At 42.2% G+C, this 22,972-nt stretch overlaps 1 protein-coding gene across 1 annotated transcript in view; it reads left to right on the top strand.

The window, feature by feature from the left end:
- Positions 1–22,972, top strand: part of LOC122798703 (zinc finger protein 1-like) — a 158,363-nt gene that overhangs the window by 48,485 nt on the left and 86,906 nt on the right. Inside the window, exon 2 of the mRNA XM_044067798.1 lies at positions 568–694. Within this exon, the coding sequence (XP_043923733.1) occupies positions 568–694 (127 nt within the window). The remainder of the gene's footprint in view (positions 1–567; positions 695–22,972) is intronic.

Here is a 22,972-nt window from a genome sequence, read left to right as displayed (position 1 = left end):
TGGGTCTGTATTATAACAGCAAATGCTTAAAATAGCGAACACTGTATAACTGACCCTTAAAAATCTAAATGGCAAAATGCCGAACACACGGAACAGCTTTTTTTTTTCCCAGGGGGAAAAATTGCTGCTCCAGGGGGAAAAAACCCAAACACAAACTAAAGTGGGGGGCTTCATCCCCAACACCCCCCCAACCCTACTTAAATATACCAATTCCGAGATCGCACCACAGTGGAGGAAATGGCAAAGTCCCGAAAATGGCCCAGTGATTTTTTTCCCTGTTCCATGTGTTCATGATTTTGCGGTTTTAATTTAAAATGGTTGATAAAACAGAGTTCGCTATTTTGAGCATTCACTGATATAATGGGGAACCGAATTTACTACAGTTTTAACTGAACATTTTTACCCCATCAAAATTGTTTCTTCATTAAATAAAATTTCTACATACATCCTGACGCCTTTGTATAGTGTAGCATGCAAATCAGGTATTCAATTTTTTACATTAAGCATTTAAAATGTAACGGTCTGTACATTGCAACAAATAAGCAAACCAATTCTTTGTGTTTTCAGCTGCCAGAAGGATTTGAAGATGTTGCTGTTGGATTTTCAAGAGAGGAGTGGGACCTACTAAGTGACCAGGAGAAAGAGCTGCACAGGGAGGTGATGGTACAGAACTACGAGACTATGATTTCTGTAGGTAAGGGAATTATAGAGGCTTTATCATTATCTGAGGTTATATTTAATTTTATTGTCATGAAAATGCTGTTATGTGTAAAGAAAATGTTAAGCGGTTCAGCGATTGTTGTCACACTTTTGTTCCCTTCTCAAAAGTGCAGCAAACCGCACTGATCTTAAGCCATTTGTATCTATTTATCCAGCCTTTGACTGTGAAACAGTGTTCCCTTCTCAAAAGTGCAGCAAACCGCACTGATCTTAAGCCATTTGTATCTATTTATCCAGCCTTTGACTGTGAAACAGTGGTAAACCAATTTGCAGCTAAGAAATTGGCTTTAACATTTTGTTAAAATACTGAACTAGGCTGACTGTTTTGTGATGGTCCACAGATATTCTTAACTTTGACCAACCAAAAAAACAGCACTCTGTGTAGAACAAAACCAAGAACCAAAAAACAATGAAGGCAACAGAGAACAGACTCAAAAATGAGCATAAAACAGTTTAATCCATGCTTTCGTCAGTCAGACTTCTTAAGAAATACAAACTTTAGTAAAACTTCCATGTTTGTATTTCTTAAGATTCAGGTTACTGGCCAAAGCTCTTGCCAACCCTAGAGTGCCTTTTTAGGCAAGGTTCAAAGGACAAAAACACCACCATACCAGATACAAGCATGCAAAATCTGAAGGTAATGCTACTCAATGCTAGAAGTCTAAACCTCAAAATGCACTCTCTCGAGGCACTCCTAAAAATGGAGAACATCAGTATCTGTGCAGTAACTGAGACCTGGTTCAAGACACCAGAGAGCACCCCTGCAATACCAGGCTACAACTCTTAACACACTTTTCGGCCACCAAACCAAGACTGAAACACTAAAGGTGGAGCAGTGTCCATATTAACACCTCCAGGCTAGTTGCCCAACACAGTGTATCTGAAATTCTCTAGGTGCAACTAACACTAGGTAAGACTGCACTCCAAATTGTAGCTTGCTTCAGATCCCCTACCATGCCCCAAGATTCTCACTACACCTTTCTAAACATACTGGAAAATATTAAGATACAACCAAACACTAATACTGGATGATTTCAGCTACCCTGCCATTAACTAGGAAAACTACTCGGGTGCCAACACCTTTCCCAACGGTTTTTGGAATTCATAAATTCCAACATCCTGGATCAACTAATCCATTGTCCCACCAAGGGCTCCAATGTCCTAGACCTGGCAATTACCAACATGGAAGATAGATGCTCCACACTGGTGGTCACCCCCTCATTGGTCAGGAGTGACCATAAGCAAATCACCCTTGACATTCCCATCCCACCTCCATTCCCCATTAAGGAAACCTCCATAAAAAACTTCTCCAAAGCCAACTTCATGCTACTTAAGTCAGAAGTGACAAACTTCATGGCACCCATGCAGACAGGAGCTGAAAGTTCAACTGCTGAATCCTACACTAAGGCACTGTACGAACACATTCACTTGTCTATGAATCATGCCATCCCAAATAGAACCAAGACGCCCTACTCCAAAAAAAAGGAAGCCAATCTGGTGGTCCCCTGCCATAAACAAAAAATACAATAGAAGGAAGAAACTGTTGCAGAAAAGAGGAAAATCCCAGGATGCAAAAAACTCCCTTACCAGCCTCAGTAAGAAGCTGAGATCCCTGATAAAATCCTCCAAAGCTAGTTACGAAAATAAAATTGCCAAAGATTCCAAAGACAACCACAAGGCATTCTATAGTTATGTCAAGAATCTAAATGGCAATGCTCAGATCTGCTCTGAGCTACAACAGAATACCATCAAATATACTGATCCCAAGGATATTGCCAATATCCTGGCAGATCGATTTAGTGCCAACTTCATCCCCCTCTCACCCCCTAAAGAGCCCATCTCAATTCCAAAAGATTGCCAGATTCCGGTAATCATGGACACACAGGTAGAAACCGCACTCTCTAAAGCTAAAAATACAGCATCCATGGGACCAGATGACATCCCGGGCTCTGTACTACATGGACTACAAAATGAACTGGCACCTCATCTAAGTTTTATGTTTAATCATAGCCTCACCTCAGGCTTTGTGCCCACTGAGTGGCGCACAGCTACAGTTATCCCACTCCACAAGGGGGGATCCACCTTGGATCCTGGGAACTACCATCCCATCAGTCTGACAAGCCTGATCTGCAAGGGCATGAAAAGCATTATCATGGAACTTATAAAGAAAGACATTGGCCATCTTCAAACACTGGACCCCACCCAGTTTGGGTTTGTGAAGGGCCGATCTTGTCTCCTGAACGTGATTGACTTCTTAAAATCAGTCTCCAGAGCTGTGGATGAGGGTATGGCGGTCCACACAGCCTCTCTGGACCAAGGCCTTTGACACCATCCCCCACTCTGGAATCCTAGATAAACTTACTAAGCTGGGCATAAATCCCTATGTCACTCGATGGGTTGCCAACTGGCTTACTGACAGAACCCAGACTGTAAAAGTAGCTGACTCCAAATCCAGCATCAGACAAGTGACAAGTGGAGTACGTCAGGGTTCAGTCCTGGGACCGTTCTTGTTTGGCATCTACTTCTCTGAAGTACAGGCCAACTCTAAGGGACTCTGGCTAACAAAGTTCGCAAATGACTGCAAACTGGGAGCCATTATTGAATCCTCAAATGATGTGGATATTCTACAAAAGGGCCTTACAGAAACAGATGCTTGGTGCCAGAGCCATGGGCTCAAGCTTAATGCCAAGAAATGTATAGTTATCCCCTTTGTGGAAAAAAGATGTACCCATGAATTACCACATAGGTGGCAGTACACTAAACACTGAAAGTGTGATGAGAGACTTAGGGACACAGGTGGACAGTAGTCTCACCTTCGATAACCACATCACTACAACAGTCAGGAAATCCTTCTGTGTGGTACACCTCATCACTAAGGGCTTTTCATACTGTACCCATCCCTCATTAGACCCATTATAGAGTACAATGCCCCATTTGGTATATACCTCACAAGACATCTGCAACAGCTGGAAAGGCTGCAGAAATACCTTACTAAAAGAATCACAGGCCTAAAGCAGATGCCCTATGCTGACCGTCTAAAAACAAACTCCAGCTGTACTCTGTGGCATATCATCTACTCAGAGGCGAGCTCTGCTAAACATACAAGGCCATGTCAAACCCTGAGGTGTTGGACATTGTCCACTTAAAAAAATCCCAATCCCTCAGAGCCACACCCTCCAGGGGTCTAAACCTTGTAATTGCAATGAACAAAACATGCTGGAGGGATACGTTCCTGACCCAGAGACTCCCCATACTCTGGAACAGACTGCCCATACATGTCAAGCAGAGTGCCTCCTTGGGCCTCTTCAGAAGGAACCTTGATGATTGGATGGGAGAGGGAAAATTCACCCCGGGGATGAGGTCAGTCGCCCTGCTAGACAGGGGTCTAGGGAAGTAAATATTGTGGGAAGAAATATCCAGGGAATTATTTGGCTAGGCTTGTATAGCCCCTAGGGCTGATAGCCTAGTACCAACCTATGAACCTATGTATATATACATACACCTTTCACACAAACACGCCCACTGGATCTTTAATCACATCAATTCAATAAAACAATTAAACAATAAAATGTAACTCTCTTAAAGAAACTAAAACAAATGAAGCTAAAAAACAGTCAAAGGGGGGTCCAAAATCCACCTCTTATATGACTGTTTTATCTCTCCAATAAAAAACATTTTGTGTTGACAGTGTCATTAAGCCCAGGAGGGCTGTCTGCTCCTAACCTTAATTGCCACAGAGTCTCCCTCCTTTCTACCAGGATTTTCATGCTGCCACCTCTCAAGTCCTTGTCTATGTGTTCAACAATAGAAAAAGAACATTTCTTAAACAAATCACAGCAAACTGAATGTCTGTATAAGGCATTATAGGTTCATACTAGGCTATCTGCCCAAGGGCATTTATAAGCCTAGCCCATAGTTATGTGGCTTTCGCCACCCCTTTAGTTTGAATAAAACTATGCCTATTATTTTGCTGTGCCTCTGTCAAGCAGTGACACTGAAGTAATCCCTGGGGTATATCTGCGATCTCCCATCCATTGGTCAAGATTCCTCTTGAACAAGGCCAGCGAGGTGCTCTGCCTCACATGTACCGGGATTTTGTTCCACAGCATAGGGAGTCTCTGTGTGATGAATCTGTCCCTCCAGCACGTTCTATTAATAACCGTGTCAAGGTTTAAGTCTCCCGCCCTTGTGGTTCTGAGGGATCTAGATTTTTTGAGGTGAAGCATATTCATCAAATCTTGGTTTGACATGGCCTTATATGTCAGGCACAGGTCACCTCTGAGCAAGTGGTATGAGACTGAATAGAGCTGGAGTTCTTTCAGTCAGGCAGCATAAGACATATTTTTGAGACCCTTTATCCTTTTGGTGAGGAACTTTTGGGGCCTTTCCAGCTGCTGCAGGTGTCGGGTCAGATACATTCCGAATGGGGCATTGTACTCAATCATAGGTCTAATGAGTGATGAGTACAGGGGGACGATGACCTCCCTTGATCTAGATGTGAATCCCTTCATGATCAGGTGGGCAATGTAGAAGGTTTTCCTGACTACTTTAGCAACATGAGTGTCAAGCGAAGGCTAGTGTCAACCTGGGTCCCCAGGTCCCTGATGACTTCTTCTGTGCTCAGTGGATTGCCACCTATATGGTAGCTAGGGGTAACCTTGTTTTTCCCGAAGGGTATGACTATGCATTTCTTGGCGTTTAACTTTAGGCCACGGCTCTGGCACCAGTTATCCGTTTCTCTGAGGCCCTTCTGAAGGATATCTGTGTCAGAAGTGTTTTCGACTATGGCGCCCACTTTGCAGTCATCAGCAAACTTTGTCAGCCATAACCCTCCTGTGTTTGCTTGTACTTCAGAAAAGTAGATGCGGAACAAGTGTGGATCCAGGACTGAGCCCTGTGGGACACCACTTGTGACAGGCTTTGAGTCTGACATGGCTCAAGCAACTCTGACCCTGTGGGTTCTGTCACTTAGCCAGTTTGCAACCCATCTTGTGATGTATGGGTTTACATTCAAGCTGATGAGTTTTTCGATGATACCTGAGTGGGGTATTGTGTCAAAGGCCTTTGCCAGGTCGAGGTAGGCTGTATGGACTGCCTTTCCCTCATCAATGGCCTTGGTGACTGTTTCGAAATAGTCAACCAAGTTTAAAAAGCTTGATCTGCCTTTGACAAAGCCAAACTGGGTTGGATCCAAAGTCTGCAAGTTCCCTATGTCTTTATTTATGAGTTCCATTATGATCCTCTCCATGGCTTTGCAGATAAGGCTTGTCAAGCTAATGGGATGGTAATTTCCAGGGTCGGTGGAGGCACCGCCCTTGTGAAGTGGGACCACAGTCGCCGTGTGCCACTCCTTGGGTACGTATCCTGAGGTGATGCTAAGATTAAACAGCTGTCCTAACTGCGGGTTTAATTCCTCATTGAGTTCGTGGAGCACACAGCCGGGGACACCATCCGGTCCCATGGATGCTGTGTTTTTTGCCTTGGAGAGAGCAGTTCTCACCTGGGCGTTGGAGATGTTTGGGGGGCTACAATCTTCTAGTATAGATATCTCTCCTTTTGGGGGGGAGGAGGGGGAGAAGTTTGCACTGAACCTGTCAGCCAGTATGTTGGCAATGTGTGTAGGTTCAGTAATCTTCACATCATTTTGAACTAATTCTGAGCATATCTGGGAGTTTCCTCCTAGGTTTCTAACATAGCTAAAGAAGGCCTTATGATTGTCTTTTGTGTCCTTGGCGATTTTTCTCTCAAAATTTGCCTTGGATGATTTTATGAGAGCTCTTAGTTTTTTACTTATAATGATCAAAGGTGTCTTACCTTTCAAGGATTTTGCTCTATCTTGTAGTAGCTTCCTCCTTTTGTTGTAGAGCTTGTTTATGGCTGGGGTCCACCAGACTGGACGCTTGCCTTTGGTACAAAGAGTCTTAGTTTTGTTTGGGATTGCCTGATCCATGCAGTCCTGTAGGTGCTGGTAGAAGGCATTTGTAAGTGATTCAGCGGTTTGAGTAATGTTTACCACTGGCTCAGGGGCCTTAAAGGAGACCACACTAGTTTTTAGAAGTGTGAAGTCGGCTTTTGAGAAGTTTTTCACTGTGGTCTTTTTTAATTCAGGTGGGGGCGGGATGAGGACCTCCAGCGAGATTAGTTTATGATCTGATCTCACCAGTGAGGGGTATACTTCCGGTGTTGAACATTTTGAGCCCATGTTCGTGATGATGAGATCAAGTATGTTTTCTCCTCTTGTGGGGATGGTGACTAGTTGTTTCATGGCATTTGAGTTTATGAACTCCAGGAACCTTTGGGCTAGAGTGTTTGGGCTTGAGTAGTGTTCCCATTCTATGTTAGGGTAGTTGAAGTCACCTAGTATGATGGTGTTTGGAGATACATTTATCCCCTCCAGTGTTTTCAGGAAGGCCATGTGAGGTTCCTGAGTTTGAGAGGGTGGCCTGTAACATGCTACAAATTGCAGAGCAGTCTTGCCTATGGTTAATTGCACCTGGATGGTCTCCGATGCATCGTGCGTTGCCACCAACCTTGAGGTGTGGGTGTCCTTTAAGGGCCTCGAGTGCGTGCATCTTGAGATTGAGACTTCTGGCATTGAGCAGCATTACCCTTAGTTTTTTCCTTTTTTGTGTTCTAGGGTGGTAGGTTTAGAATTTGAGCCTTGCCTAAAAAAGGCACTATGGGGGTGGCAAGAGCCTTTGCCAATATCCGGAAGCCCAGGGGTGACAGGTGCAAGCCGTCCCTGAAGCAGCGTGGCTTGTCCAGCATGTCATCCCAGGCAGACAGACATTGGATCCCCTTTGAATGACACCAGAATTTAAGCCAATTATTAAAGCTGATCATCTTATCACTGTATTGTGGCATCATTCTAGGTGAAGGTAGGATACTGCTCAAGGTCAGGGTCATACCTGCTTGGGCTACATAATCAGAGAGCTCCTCAATGTCTCTTTTCATGTAGTCCAAGGAGGTACGTCTCAGGTCGTTGACACCAGCGTGGACAATCGTACGTGTACCTGCTGTTGAGAGACCTGAGTGCTTGCGTTATGTGGCGGATACTAGCTCCCGACAGGCAGCTTACTGTGACCTTCTCCTTACTCAGTCTGGTGAGCGGGACGTCAGTGTGTCTGACTATGGAGTCACCAATGACGAGTGTGTCTGGCATTGTGTTTGGCCTTAAGGGCTGTGACTGTTTGACACTCTGACTGTGTGGTCTATGTGTTGCATGTGTTTGGTCCTGAGGTGGTAGTTGTTTGGGTGTCTGCTTTGGTGGCCTCTGCTGTTTTGGTAGATTTTTGATCAGAGCCTCCGAGTATGTCTTTGTGTGATTATGTGTATGATTTGAAGTTGTGATGGTACTATGTGTGACTGGGTATGTAGTGTGTGTGGTTACCTTCTCCTCCTGTCTGGTCTTGCCAGTCCTATGTTGAGAGAGCTCAGCCTCCAGTTTGGCTGTATAGTTGCATCTCTCGCATGTATTTGTGTTTTGTGGGAGAAGGAGAGGATTGTCTGTGTACATGAGGCAATTGTAACATTGCCTCAATATTCCCAGGTTCACCAGTTGAGCAGGAGAGGACACTAGCAACTGATCCCTCGACATGCTAGAAGTAATAGGTGAAAAAAACTTACAAAAGACTCCGGGGGATGTGGGTTCTAGGCTGGTGGGGTACTATCTATAATAAAAGTGCTTTATCGAGGTGCAAGTATTGTAGGAGCAAGTGCTAAGCTTTACAGATAGAGAATAGTCTACTTGGGAATCAAGTAGAGATGAACTTTTTAGTTATAGGATACGCTGGTTAGATCAGCAGTACAGTTCGAGGAAGGTAGTTATAAGGGAAAATTTGAAGAGTGGAATTTAGGTAGCCCGAATAGTTTAACCTTGTTTAACCGCCGCTATTATTTTCATCCTTACTTCTAATAGCATAACAGTGTTCCTTTATCCACTTATTTAGTTGTCTGATAGTCATGCCAATATAGAAGGCTGAACATCCAGAACATAGAGCAATATATATCACATTGGTAGTGTTGCAATTAAATGTCCCTGGTACAGAAATAGTACGACTCAGATGTGGCAGACTGCGTGAATGTATCTGCGTGAATGTATCTGCAAACACTGCAGCTAAAACATTTGTACATACCCTTAGGTCTATTCGAGTGAGGGAGAGACATTCTGTTATCAGCTTTCTCCAGTAAACTCTTAATAGTGTTAACCTTTTTGTGTACAAAATTAGGAACATTTCCCAAAACTAGTGCAACTCACTACTACCAGTAATAATTTTCCGGTTGTCCTTTACCACAGATTTAATGGTGTCACTATCAACAAACATACCAGTAACACACCTAGGAACATAGGAAGCATCTCCAGTATCCATACCAACATTTCTGTCCTGGAATCCATGAACTAAAATAGGTGGAAAATCTATCAGTCTCCTGTTGTAAATTTTCTAAAGCAATATTCTGTAATAACATCCTTGGGTAGCCTCTGTTAATGAATAACTCCGTGATGAACTCATTTTCTCGAGGGAAACCAGCATCATCACTTGTCATACATGAGGCTCTAATGTACTGTCCTTTAGGGATATTATGTTTCATAATTAATTTAATTTAATTTACATTTGTTAACCGGGGGTGTCTGAGCCGAAAAGGCCCTTTTTCAGCAGAGGTCCGGGGAGAAAAGCTCCACAAAGACAAATTACAGACACATTTAGTTATTTAGACATGATCAGTATACACACAAATTACAAGAGACTAGGATGGGTACTGTGGTAGTGTAAATAATTACTGACATATGTATTTTTCCTGTGTATAATGCTAGAAATTTTTTTTTCAATGGTGCTCCAGCTCAACGTCATATCCAGATAATTAACTCGGTGACCATAGTCACTCAAAAGTAAAATTCAAAAAATTACTACTTGCATTAAGTTGTTCCAAAAAGGTACTGTACAGTTCGACAGGTCCCTTTATAATAAATCATCAATAAATCTACAGTAAAATAAAATCTCATTAGCAAAGTTCAAAGTAGGTAATATCTCCCTCTCCCACCAACCCATCACTAGACTGGCAAAAGCCAGAGCAACTGTAGTACCCAGTGCTACCCCTCAAAGCTGCTTATAGTATTTTCTGTTAAACATATTCTAACAAAAAAGTACAAATGTCATCTTGAGTCTGGCCAAGTAGTGTATTTGTGTAAAAAATAGACACAAATTCTACTCCCTCCTGCTGTGGTATAGCAGTGTATAATGACACTACATCAACTGTTAACATGAGAAAATCATGGCTGTTCTCCCTAATGTTAACACCTTTATCACTCAGACTGAACACCCTCACTTGGTTTAGAAATGACCATGAATCCATGCTGTATGAAGGTAACTTTTGAACCAAAGGGTTCAACAACTTGTCCAGGTATAAATAAATGTTGTCAGTAACACTTCCAGAGGAAGAAACAATAGGCCAAAAAGGGGGGGGTTAGTAAATCTTAGGTATTCTTATGTATCTTAGGTTTCTGAGGGTGGCTTAATGGCTAAGGTGTTTACCTTACAAACACAAGGTGCAGGGTTTGAGTCTCACAAGGGATAATTGGCTAGGCTTAAAATGGCTCGCAAGAGCAGTTAGCGTAGTACTAAACTATGAACCTAGTCCGAAGAGTACACCTACTCTTGGATGATCTACCATAAGAAAATCATACTCCTCCGCTGTCAGATCAGCATTCATGAGTAGTAATTAACTTCACAGTATTCATCTATGTTACTTAAAATAACTTCCATTGCTTTTTTGTAATCCTCTGTAGACATCACTACCACCCCACCCCCTTGTCGGCCTTCATAAACCTCAAATCATGCCTATTCATAAGCTCAGTTAACACTTTCCTGTCTTCTCTATTCAATAGACCCTTAGGAACCATCTTAGACAAGATAATTTAAATCCAAGCTTTCTCGGTAAGTCCTAGTTTTATCAAGGAAAAAATGAGTTTGTGATTTCAACCTTTACAAACTTTTCTTCTCGTTTAGTTTTTAATCTTTTAATAAATTTCTAACCAAATCAAAATAAAAAAAAAGTAAACATGTAAATTTTATTAGTGGTAAGTGTGGTTCTTATAATTCTTTTCTTATTTTAAAAATATGTCACATTCACATGTGACTACATGTGATGAACTTTACTCTATTTTATAAGCGTTGAGTAAAATGAGCATTTTTTATAAACTAAATACTAAAGTGAAATAAAATACTTATATGCATAAAATAAAATTCCTGTTTATGTATGTAAAAAATCAAAATCATAATTTGGTTTGTAATTTTTAATGTATATATAAACCAACCCAAGAATATACTATTTTAACTTAATTTCCCATGTGGTAAACCTATTGCTTTGATGGTCGGAGGGCCATTGACCCTCCACCCCAAAACTCCCTTAAAATCAAATTGCTTAACAGTAAATAATAAAAATCATAATGTGATGGACAATCTGTTTTCTTTAATCCTAAAGGCGAGCTTGTCTTAATTTTAAAACACTATTGATATTCAGACTGTCGTTTAGCCCGGGAAACCTGGTGGAATCCAATTTAAGTTGCCAAAATAATTCCATCCTGGTTTTCCAACTACCCCTACATACTTCAGGTGTTATCTGTTCTAATACTGCAAATTTTATAAGCATCTCTTTGCAGACCAAAGAGTGTTTGTAAAAGGCATTGCTCTCTTTACAATTAGCAATGTCATTGAAATGTTCATGTACTCTTCTCCTAAAAACTCTTTCTGTCTTGCCCACATAAAAACTATAACAAGCCATACAACACCCAAGATATACCACCCCTTTCACCCCACAGTTAAAGTACCTCGTGGCGGAGTGTCTGAACTTCCTTGAGGGGAGGTATAAAACACTTTTCCTTACAGGAATTTTATGTGCATAAAGTAATTTTTATTCACTTTAGTAATTTAGTTTATAACAAATTGCTCATTTTACTCAACGTTGATTATTTTGATTATAAAAAATTTTTAATAAGTCTTTGGACAAGTTTATATTCATAGAAGTATGGTTCACATGTGTCAATGACATATTTTTAAAAAGTCAAAATTAGTATAAGAACCACACTTTTATAAAAAGGTCGGATGATTACACAATTTTACTTTTGTTTTTATTGGTTAACAAGGGAGACATTTATTAAAAAGAGTCATGTGACTTAAACGAGAAAGGTACTTAAAGGTTGGAATCACAGACTCATTTTTTCCTTGATAAAGCTCGGACTTACCCGAGCGAAAGCGCTTGGATTTAAATTAATTTGTGGTTTTACTGTTTACTGCTGCAATAAACGTTTTGAATGGACTGAGCAGTGGTCGTATTTTAAAGCAAGTGCTGACTTCATTCATACATTGCTTCTGGGTCCTGTTTTGATGAGCTTTGTTGCTTCATTAAGAAACCAGAACTATTCTCCTTAACAGAAGGGTTCATTTTGATACAGTTTTGTGGTTAAAGCAGCTAAAGATTTCTGTATATTACCAAGTTCAGAGATGAAAGCTGCCATCATAGAGTGTTGACTGTCCATGACTGGAAGCAGCTAAAGATTTCTGTATATTACCAAGTTCAGAGATGAAAGCTGCCATCATAGAATGTTGACTGTCCATGACTGGATTCAAAGTCAGATCCAAAAGGTCGTCCTCTGGGGCACATGCCATAAAAAATTTATTACAGACAAATTTGAATGAAGGGGATGGGGTTGCACCCTACATTTGATACTGTGTAACTAATTAGCTATGTCAGCATTACTTTAATCACCAGAGAAGTCATATCAACTTTAAAAAGGTCCTGTGGGAGTGTGAGGAGGAAACACTAAGTAGAGCCAATAGGAATGTAGCGAGAGTGGAAGAGGAGACAAATTGAATGCCTCGCATCGTATGCATATTTAGAGCTATGAGAGGACTCTACAGGGGTAACAAAAAAATAACAAAATATTAAAGTATCAGTTGTCATGAAAGTCTCTTGAAACCCTTGTATTGAAGTTAACACACTGTCAAATCTAGGTTGGTCACCTGGGGATGTAAAAGACTAAGGTTAAAGTTCTAGATATAGTTTACTGTCCTGTTGTGTCATGCAAGGAATACATAATTTCTGTGCAGCCTGTCCACATTGCCAGAGGACAGCACCAAATCCTCAGTTATAACAGAAGTACAATTTAAGAGCATAGCTGTGAGTATAGTAGGTCAACGTTTGAAGTCAAATAAGGAATTCCAGTACATATTGGTATTCAATCAATATGAAAAAAAAGTTTGCAGAAGCAATGCCATTGTGGAGAGAGAGAATGCCAAGTCTATAGCAATAAAAATGGTGCTACCTTTGAGGGTAGGAAATTCCTGAGAAATACTTACTGACCAAAGGACTCTACAAATGTCTACAGCAATGCATGAACTTTGCCAGATCAGATGTTGTCTTTCCCAGCTGACTTCAACCTGTGAGTTAGCAGATCTGACTCAGATTGAAGCTGGCCATTGTAAAGACTTCAGTCCAAGAACTCTACTGTCTCTCCCCATACTAGCCTGTTCTCCCCTTCTGTCCTCCAGTCTTGTTTGGCACCTTAGAGAGTGCATCATGGTCTGAGAGATCCACCCAATGTAACTTTTTGTGCAGAATGTAGCCTTATTGTGTAGTATACTCTATCCTAGTTTTTAGTGTTTTAAATAATGTAGGTGTTTTAGATTTTTTTCTGTGTTAGTGCTTGTTTTGTCATTTCTTTCCACCTTTTGCCTTACCTATGAAAGCAAAAAAAATGCTTGTCTTGTTACTTTAACTTTTAAGCAGTTGTGTTGTTGTTATGGGGTGTTAGGCATTTAGGTAGATGGGCTTACATTGTTACTGGAGTTAGAGAGATCGTGAAACGGTTCAAGAAGTTTCTGCCTTACAGGCACAAGGTGCCCACACAAGATGCCCATGATTCTTGCATCGATTCTTTAGACACTGCCCACCTTCAATCCAGTCCTTCAGATTGTACTACATTTGGGACTTGAGCTCTCAATGAACATCAGGTCAAGTTGGGTCTTAAAGATGCTTCCTTTGTCTACAGCTTCTTCTTCCCCCTCTCTCAGTAAGAGGCCTGAGAAAAGGGATGTAGAGGAATCGCAGAACAAGTACCCGAAGTCTTGATCCAAAGTTTGGGGGACCACAAATGCTCCACCTCATTGTACAATGATTGATTAGAAGCAGCTAAATGTTCACCAAACTTGACACCTCTGGCTCCGATTCCAATAGGTCCGACTCGGTATACTCTACCTCAATCACATGGACTAGTGTCAAAGATGCCCATGTCTCCTTCCCTCAGTATTTTCAGTCTCTTCTTAGCTACTGACTCTTCTGCTTCAGTGGATAGGTTACGTACCACATTTTTTGCAAGTTACCCCATCAGAGTTAACCCCGGAATCTTCGCCCATCCAGCCGTAGAGCCAAGCTTCCTTGGCTTAGGTCCTACCTCCAGAAGGAGATCTTTCAAACCACCATCAGTGGCATCTTCCACCTGGTCCACCAGGTCAGGTCAGTGGAAAGCATGAAGCTGTTGGACTTGGGCCAGCTGATGAAATCCTTTTTGCAGACTCAGATTCAACAAAAGATCCTTCCAGCCTCCTCAGCTCCACTACCTGAGGTTTTGGCTCTAAAAAATGTTTTTCTTTCCAGTCCCTTGTGCTCTAGATTTACAGGTCTGGGCTGTATTGCAATCCCTCTGTTAATTTCAACTCCCTGGCCACTTCAGGCACCCGTACTGTGGATCTGTCCAGGATCACTCTCTGTGGAGAGGTTGGAGCCTTGGTTGACACTCTGGATTTCAGAATCATTCCTACCCCTGGCAGCTTCAGCACTCGACAGTCTGGCCGATATCTTAGCATCAGACCCAATTTGATTGGCGCCAGATATCGTTGCTTCTTTCAGGTCCCGAAAGTGGAGAAGTGCCAGGTTCAGTCATCTGGTTTCGACCTTGGCATGCATTCAGGGCCCCCTGTTTCTTCTAGGTTTCTTGTAGACTCTCCAGTCAGAGGGACATAGTAAGAGTAGATGTAATATATGAAGCACATGGATACCCCCTGATGAATCCCTCACCTAGTACACTGAACCCAATGAAGAGCATGTCTCTCCCAAATCCCCCTGTGGTGACACCTCTTTTGGCTATGTTATGGAGTTGATGAAACAGCATGAGGTCAGACCTCAGAAGCCCCTTTCCCAGAGAAATGCTTCTGGAGGCTTTTGTCATGGACCCATCCATGTCCTGGGCAATCCCTACTCTAAATGATCTTATTGATCTGGTGTCTTGGAGTGCTTGGAGGAAACCTCGTGGAGCCAATCCATAAGAAACTAAATAGGCATTTGATCTCAACTATGGACAGACCCCTATGGAGTAAGGGTCCAGCAGTTGATGCTATCATGGTAGCAGCTGCAACAAAAAAGGATAACTCAGAATAAAGTTTGTTGGTCCATTTGCCCAACAGGGAGTCTTGGGCTCTGGACCAATTGTGAAAGTGCACATAAAGTTTAACAAAGTTGTGTGCAGTGAACTACCTTGCTCATTTGACTAGACTTCAATCAGACCTAGTGTCTGAAGTGCTGCATGTTGTATAGACCCAGCAGTCCTCAGAGGCTCAAAAGTCTCTAGAGGCTCAGTTGCCCATGATGCAGGCTATCAAGAATGTGTCTTTGAGGCTGTTGTTCAATGCAGTGGATGGAATGTCTTGCACAGCAGGCCTCAGTAGTGCTGTACTCAGATATGCCTGAATGTAACTGTGCTGTTTGCAGACAGCTTTAAAATGTCCTTCATCAGTGCTCCATTCAACAGTTCTTCCCTTCTTGGCCAAAAGGTCAAGATGAAATTAGGCTTTCCATCCTGCTCACTCTTGGCTATCTACCACAGGAGTATGCTCTGCTACCCCTAACTGATCCTACTCCAGGAATTGGAAAGGGGACAAGTACCTCTTTTTATTGTAAAGCACAGCAGCCTTTCAAACATACTCATGGAAGGCCATCACCTCAGATGCATGGCTGTTGACTGTCACGTCCAGTTGGGGGATGGCATAATGGCTAAGGTGTTTACCTGACAGACACATGGCACAGTGTCTGATTCTCACCTTTGAAAGGGAACTGGCTAGGCTTGAAATGGCCTGCTAAGGCAGCTAGCCTAGTACTTGTTTATGAAACTGTGAATCTAAGCAATCCCTTTTTTATACACGCCAAAGGATGCATAGAATCTTCTTGCAGACATGCCAGGCCATCAGAGAAGGGATGCAGCAGTCAAAATCCAAAAGGTCCCAGCCAACTGAGTCATCCAAGAGGTCCATCCAGATCAACAAGAACCCTGGGTCTATTCCAGATTCCTTTTTGGTTCCAAAGAAGAACAAAGACCTTAGACCAATCCTGGATATCAGCAAACTGAAATGATCTGGAAAACAGACCAAATTCTGGATGGTCATAGTGCAGTCCATTCCACCTCTCCTGAAGGACAACTGGAAGTGCTTGACAAATCTCAAAAATGCCTACCATCACTACCATCACAAAAAGGTAGCAAGACTTTCCAAGACATTTCTGAGCCTTCAGCTGTCACCAATCATTACCAGTTCCAAGCTCTGCTGGCCTCATCATAGCTTCCTGCATGTTCGCCAAATGCATGGTGGTAGTGTCAGCCTGGCCCAGGCTGCAGGGATTCCAAATATTTATGAATCTGGATGATTTGTTCTTCACTGCTTCAGTGACAGCATCTCTTATCAAGGTTCAAGACTCCTTGCTCCAGTTTTACGTAGGTCCTTAGGCATTACAGCGAATCAATGAAATCCTAGCTTGGAAGCAGGACAAGTGTTGGAACTTGTAGGCTTCCATTTGTATGTGGTCTCTCATACAGCCAATCTCCTGTTATGCAGGATAACTTTCCTTCACCTGCAGGCTTCCAACATTTTTCATGTTCCCAAACCTCTGGAGGATGTGGTTCAATGACTACTTTGCATACAGCAACTTCTGCCTGTCTGTCTGTCTAGTTCCTTCGTATGAGGGTGCTGCTGTGGACTCTAGCAGCTCAATGGTCTTATCTCACACATCCTATGGATTTTCCAATTTCCCTGATGGTCATTTGCCACCTTCACCTTTAGTGGTGGTTAGACTCACCACTAGTCGGTACAGGGTGACCTTTCATTCTTCCTTATCCCATGCTACAGTCACTACAGATGCTCCCTTCTGGAGAGGGTGACATTTGGAACAGAAAACGGTCAAGGTACCTGGTCGAGCTTTGAAGTCAAACTTCACATCAACATATTGGAGATGAGAGTGGTCCTCCTCACATAGCAGGCCTTATCCCCAAGGGCTTAATAGACACTCAGACAACCATGTGTGTGGTTTGGTACCTGAACAAACAAGGGGAATACTCTCCTACCCCCATCTTGAGAGGCCATGAATGCTTGGCAATGGGCAATGTCCTCTCAGTGTTTTCCGAAAGCAATGCACATCCGATGGAAATCTAACATTTTAGAGGACAGTTTGTGCATGAACTTTCTGCAGCCTCATGAATGGTCCCTGAACCCAAAGTTAGCAGTTTATATTTTCAGCTGCTGGGCACCCCCTGCTGCAATCTTTTCGCTACCCCATCAAACATGAAGTGCAGTAGTTTCTTTCCCCTCATCCCTCCTGAGGGCAGCCACCTAGGGATGCTTTCCTGTAATCTTGGCCCTTGGCTCTCCTATACAACTACCCTCAAATCCCCCAATAATCCAGTTTCTTCAGAAAGCAGCCCATTGCACAGCCTCACTGCCCTAATTTTGGCTTCAACAAGTGTGTTCTCTCTTTCTGTGACCTCCCGTACACTACTCTGCCTGTGTGCTGAATCCATTCCCGTATCTGATCTCACATCCAGAAGGGATGCCTCTGTTCAATCTCTGCTCCTTCAACTTAATGCATGGTTTCTCCAATTACAGTGATTGACAGGAATCCCAAGCTTCCTGATAGTGATTCATATTCTTTCTTCTTCCCAGAAGCTTTCCAATGGAAAATTGTATGTTAGCAAATGAAAACCTTTCTCCAGTTGGGCCTTTTCTAAAGGTCTAGATCCTTTTTTAGTCCCTTTGGATGCTATCATAGGCTTTGGGATGGTTGTTTTCATTCTGGTTTGAGATATTCTACCATTAAGGTGCAACTGGCTGCTATTTCCAATTTGATGGTCCTCCTTTTGAACCTTCAGCTACAGTATCTCTAAAGTTGTTATCACGGAAGACCCTTTTTCTTGTGGCTTTTACATCTGCCAATGGGGTATCTGAGCTGCAAGCATCATCTTCTGATCCTCCTTACTTAATTTTTAATAGGGCCAAGTTTGCCTTGGAATCTACTTTGAACTAGCTGATTTGTTTACCAGTCTTCTTTCCAAATTTCACTAACAAGGAAGAGTATTTGCTTCATTATTCAGATGTGTGTAGACAACTCAGACTTTATTTGGATACAACTAAAAGTTTTAGAAAATCTGACCAACTGTTTATTTCCTTTTTTAAGTTGAGATTCAGAAGTTTGTGTCCAAAATGAACCTATCCAAATGGCTCTCCAACTAGATCTCCTTTGTGTATTCCATGAGGGAAATATTCTTGCTTAAAAAGCCAAGATGTCATTCAACTAGAGCAATACTTTTTCTCTAAGGCTTTGGCTGATGATTTATGTGCTACAGACACCTGGTCTGGTGCTCATACCTTTATCTCCCATTATGAACTGGATGTTCAGTCTAGTTCAAGAACTTCATTTGATTGCACCATTTTGTGGAAATGTTCTCTCCCAGGGGTTATTTCTGTCTGGAGACTCTGCTGCACAGGTTGAAGCTTGATGGAAAAGACAACATCGCATATGAAAGTTATGTACTTAACACAATGATAGATCTGTGTCATCTTCTTTTGACCAATTCGGCTGTTCAGCCCTCCTTTCTTCCTTCCATTCCCCCTTTTAAGTTGTCACAGTGGTTAGCTGAGTGATCCTTATTGGTCTGTCAGCCAGGCTATATGAGCCACCCCGCAAGGGTCCTTGTCTGTTGTATATGAGCCACCCCGCAAGGGTCCATGTCTGTTGTATATGAGCCACCCCACAAGGGTCCTTGTCTCTTGTAATATGAGCCACCCTGCAAGGGTCCTTGTTTCTTGTAATATGAGCCACCCCGCAAGGTCCTTGTTTCTTGTAATATGAGCCACCCCACAAGGGTCCTTGTCTGCTGTATATGAGCCACCCTGCAAGGGCCCTTGTCTGTTGTATCTGAGCCACCCTCCAAGGGTCCTTGTCTGGTGTATCTGAGCCACCCTCCAAGGGTCCTTGTCTGCTGTATCTGAGCCACCCTCCAAGGGTCCTTGTCTGTAGCCCTTGTCTGTAATGAATAACTCACAAAAATAACTTTCTTTTGTTTGGGATAATGGCAGTTCCCTATACGCAGCCTTCGAGTCCTGCTTCTGTATCTCTTTAGTCATCTGCGTAAGTATATTAGAGATGATGTTTGGGTACTTTTAGCTTCCTGTCTCTGTTTTTCTTCAGCATAGCATTCATCTGTTCCCTCCTGAACCTCTACAACAGGCTTCTCTAAATCATTTTTTGTACTGACTTCTTTTGTCATTCTGATTCAGAGAGTTTTTTGTGGTCTATACGTAACTGTTGTCCATTCTCTTTCTGTCTGTACACACACTTGTTTTGTGGCCCTTTTTTTTCCGGAGTATTTTGGCAAGACTCAGTATTAGATTTGTGCATATCTTCTACTCAGATATGAATCTTAGTGCCTCTAACATTTCCAACAAAACTATAGTCTTTACAGCTATGTATTTATGGTGCACTGTTCCATTGTGAATCATTGTAATGTAAATGGTTTCCGTCAAAACAAATAACCACTTCCGTACTCCTCCAGCATTCCATGAACAGCTTCAGTATTCAAAAGCTGTTTTACTGTTATCAGACATCCAATATACTGGTGTAATACACACAAACATAATTTATTGAAGACGAAAGTGCTAAGATCTGAATATATTACACTAGCGTATTGAATGTTTAATAACTGTTAAACGGCTTTTGAATATTGAGACCATTCACAGAATGCTGGAGGAGTACAAAAGTGGTTGTTTGACTTACTGATCCTCCCAAAATTTCCAGTTGTAGAAAGTCCTGGCCAGTTATTGTATCATCAGCTGGGTGCAGTGCAAAATGTCAAATGATGCATTTAAGTATGACTCTAATATCAATATACACAAGTGCATGGATCATGCTATCCCTAATAGAACCAAGATGTTATCCTCCAAAAAAAGGAAGCCAATCTGGTGGTCCTCTGCCATAAACAAACTCTACAACAGAAGAAAGAAACTGTTGCAAAAAAGAGTAAAATCCCATGACTGGAGGAACTCCCTGGTCAACCTCAGTAAGAGATCCCTCATAAAATCCTCCAAAGCTAGTTACGAAAACAAAATTGCCATTAACGAAGACAACCACAAAGCATTCTATAGCTATGTCAAGAATCTAAATGTGAACACTCAGATCTGCTCTGAGTTACAGCACAATGGCACTAAATATACAGAACCAACTGATATTGCCAGCATCCTAGCAGATAGGTTCAGTGCTAACTTTACTCCCCCCTCACCCCCTAGAGGGCCAATCCCTATACTGGAAGAATGCAGAGTTCCTATAATCATGGCTGCACAGGTAAAAAACACACTCTCCAAAGCCAAGAACACAGCATCCATGGGACCTGACAATATCCCAGGCTGTGTTCTACATGAACTACAGAATGAACTGGCACCCTACCTAAGTACTATGTTCAATCATTGCCTCACCTCAGGCTTTGTACCCACTGAATGGCGCACCGCAACGGTTATCCCACTCCACAAAGGAGGATCCACGATGAACCCCGGGAACTACCGCCCCATTAGCCTGATGAGCCTGGTCTGGAAAGTATCATCATGGAACTCATAAACAAAGACATTGGTAATCTCCAAACTCTGGACCCTACCCAGTTTGGATTTGTAAAAGGCAAATCATGTCTCCTAAACCTGATTGACTTCTTTGAAGCAGTCACCAAAGCCATAGATGAGGGTAAAATGGTTCACACAGCTTATCTAGATCTCGCCAAGGCTTTCGACACCATCCCCCACTCTGGGATTATAGATAAGCTCACTAAACTAGGTATAAATCCCTATGTCACAAGATGGGTTGCCAACTGGCTCACAGACAGAAACCACACTGTGAAAGTAGCGGATTCCAAATCCGACATCAGACCAGTGACAAGTGGAGTACCGCAGGGTTCAGTCCTGGGTCCTCTCCTGTTTGGTATCTACTTCTCTGAAGTGCAGGCTAACATAGAAGGTCTTTGGCTAACAAAGTTTGCAGATGACTGCAAACTAGGAGCCATAATTGAAACTCCTAACGATGTGGACAAACTACAAAAGGGCCTCACTGAGACAGATACCTGGTGTCAAAGCCATGGCCTGAAGCTCAATGCCAAAAAGTGTATTGTCATCCCCTTTGGTAAAAACTCTGTACCCATGAACTACCACATAGCTGGTAGTCTACTTAATGCCGAAAATGTGATGAGATCTTGGGACACAGGTGGACAGTAGTCTCTCCTTTGATAATCACATTGCCACAGTGGTCAGGAAATCCTTCTACGTGGCTCATCTCATCACAAAAGGATTCTCATCCAGAAAAAAAGAGGTCATTGTTCCCCTCTACTCATCACTCATTAGACCCATTATAGAGTACAACGCCCCTTTTGGTATGTACCTCACAAGACATCTACAACAACTGGAAAGACCACAGAAATACCTCACAAAAAGGATTACTGGCCTCACAAATGCCCTACGCAGACCGTCTTAAAAAACTACAGCTTTACTCCATCGCATATTGCCTACTCAGGGGTGATCTCTGCCTAACATACAAAGCTATGTCAAACCCAGAGTTGTTGGACATGCTCCACTTAAAGAAATCCCAATCCCTCCGAGCTACACGCTCTAGGGATCTAAACCTTGTCACCACAATAAACAGAACATGCTGGAGGGATAGATTCCTGTCCCAGAGACTTCCCATACTCTGGAACAGACTACCTATCTATATCAAACAGAGCTCCTCATTAGCACTCTTCAAGAAAATTCTTGATGATTGGATGGGAAATGGGAAATTCACCCCGGGGATCACTTCAGTGGCTCTGCTCGACAGGGACACAGGAAAATAATTTTCTTGGGTGGCGAAAGCCAGGGTACATTTTTTGGCTAGGCTTGTATGGGCCCTAGGGCCGATAGCCTAGTACTTACCTATGAACCTATAAAATTTCATTAACTCAGGATTGGTCAAAGAAATATAGCACATCCAGATTAACTGCTGGGTAAACAGTGCAAGAAAACTAATTGGTTTCCCACTGCAGGACCCATGTTATAGCCTATTTTGCTGATACAGTGCTTTGTGATTAAGTGAAACATGCTTCGTATTTTCATTCAGCATTTGTGTCACTCAAGATTTGCAAATATAATCCTTGAGTTAAGTTACCATCAAGATAGATGGATGGAAGGTTTTTCCCTAGAAGGTTTTGTATTTCCAGTTGGATTGTGGGGTATTTTCTCTTGGCCCTGTGATTGGGCACAACTTGTGTAATTCCTTAGTTTCCACAATTACAGTACATTTGATAACCTTAACAATGGCAGAAAGCCACTTCCAGTGTGTTGGTGCTTACCATTTCAGGTGTGGTTTACCCAACAACAGGTTTGGTACTATTTATGTTTTTGCAGACATAACATGCCTATCACTTAGCCATGTGTCACTTTCTAGCACATTTAAAACAAATGATTTCAATTAATAATGCTTTTTTTGTTTGTGCAAGTCCAAGAGATTTCTTAGTATTACTTTTTTGTGCATGCAATCCAGTCTTAAACCTTTCAGTTAACAACTGCTGTACTGAACAACTAATTATTTAGAACATATGGGATGACTCTGGGCTTCTCAATTTTTTAGTTATTAGAGGATTCCCATTTAAATCTACCTACAGCTAGAATTTCTAATATTTTATGTTATTCATGCTGGGTTGTATTCACAATTTAACAATATACATTATGGTTGCCATTTGTGACCTTAGTGGTCACTTTAATATACAGACAAAAGCAACTCTTCTTTTAGTACCTATTTCTGATTTCTGATGACTATGTACTGCCCTTCTATTCCATTGGCCCGTAGGATGTTTTCTAGGTTCAACAGCGGCATGCCTATCTTCTCCCATAGTGTTCAGAGCCTGGCCAGCAGTCACTGTGTTACACGTGGT

Source organism: Protopterus annectens, chromosome 3.part1 (assembly GCF_019279795.1).
Source record: "Protopterus annectens isolate FY-2018-M chromosome 3.part1, PAN1.0, whole genome shotgun sequence".
Lineage (NCBI taxonomy): Eukaryota > Metazoa > Chordata > Ceratodontiformes > Protopteridae > Protopterus > Protopterus annectens.
This window is presented reverse-complemented; position numbering and strand designations above follow the sequence as displayed.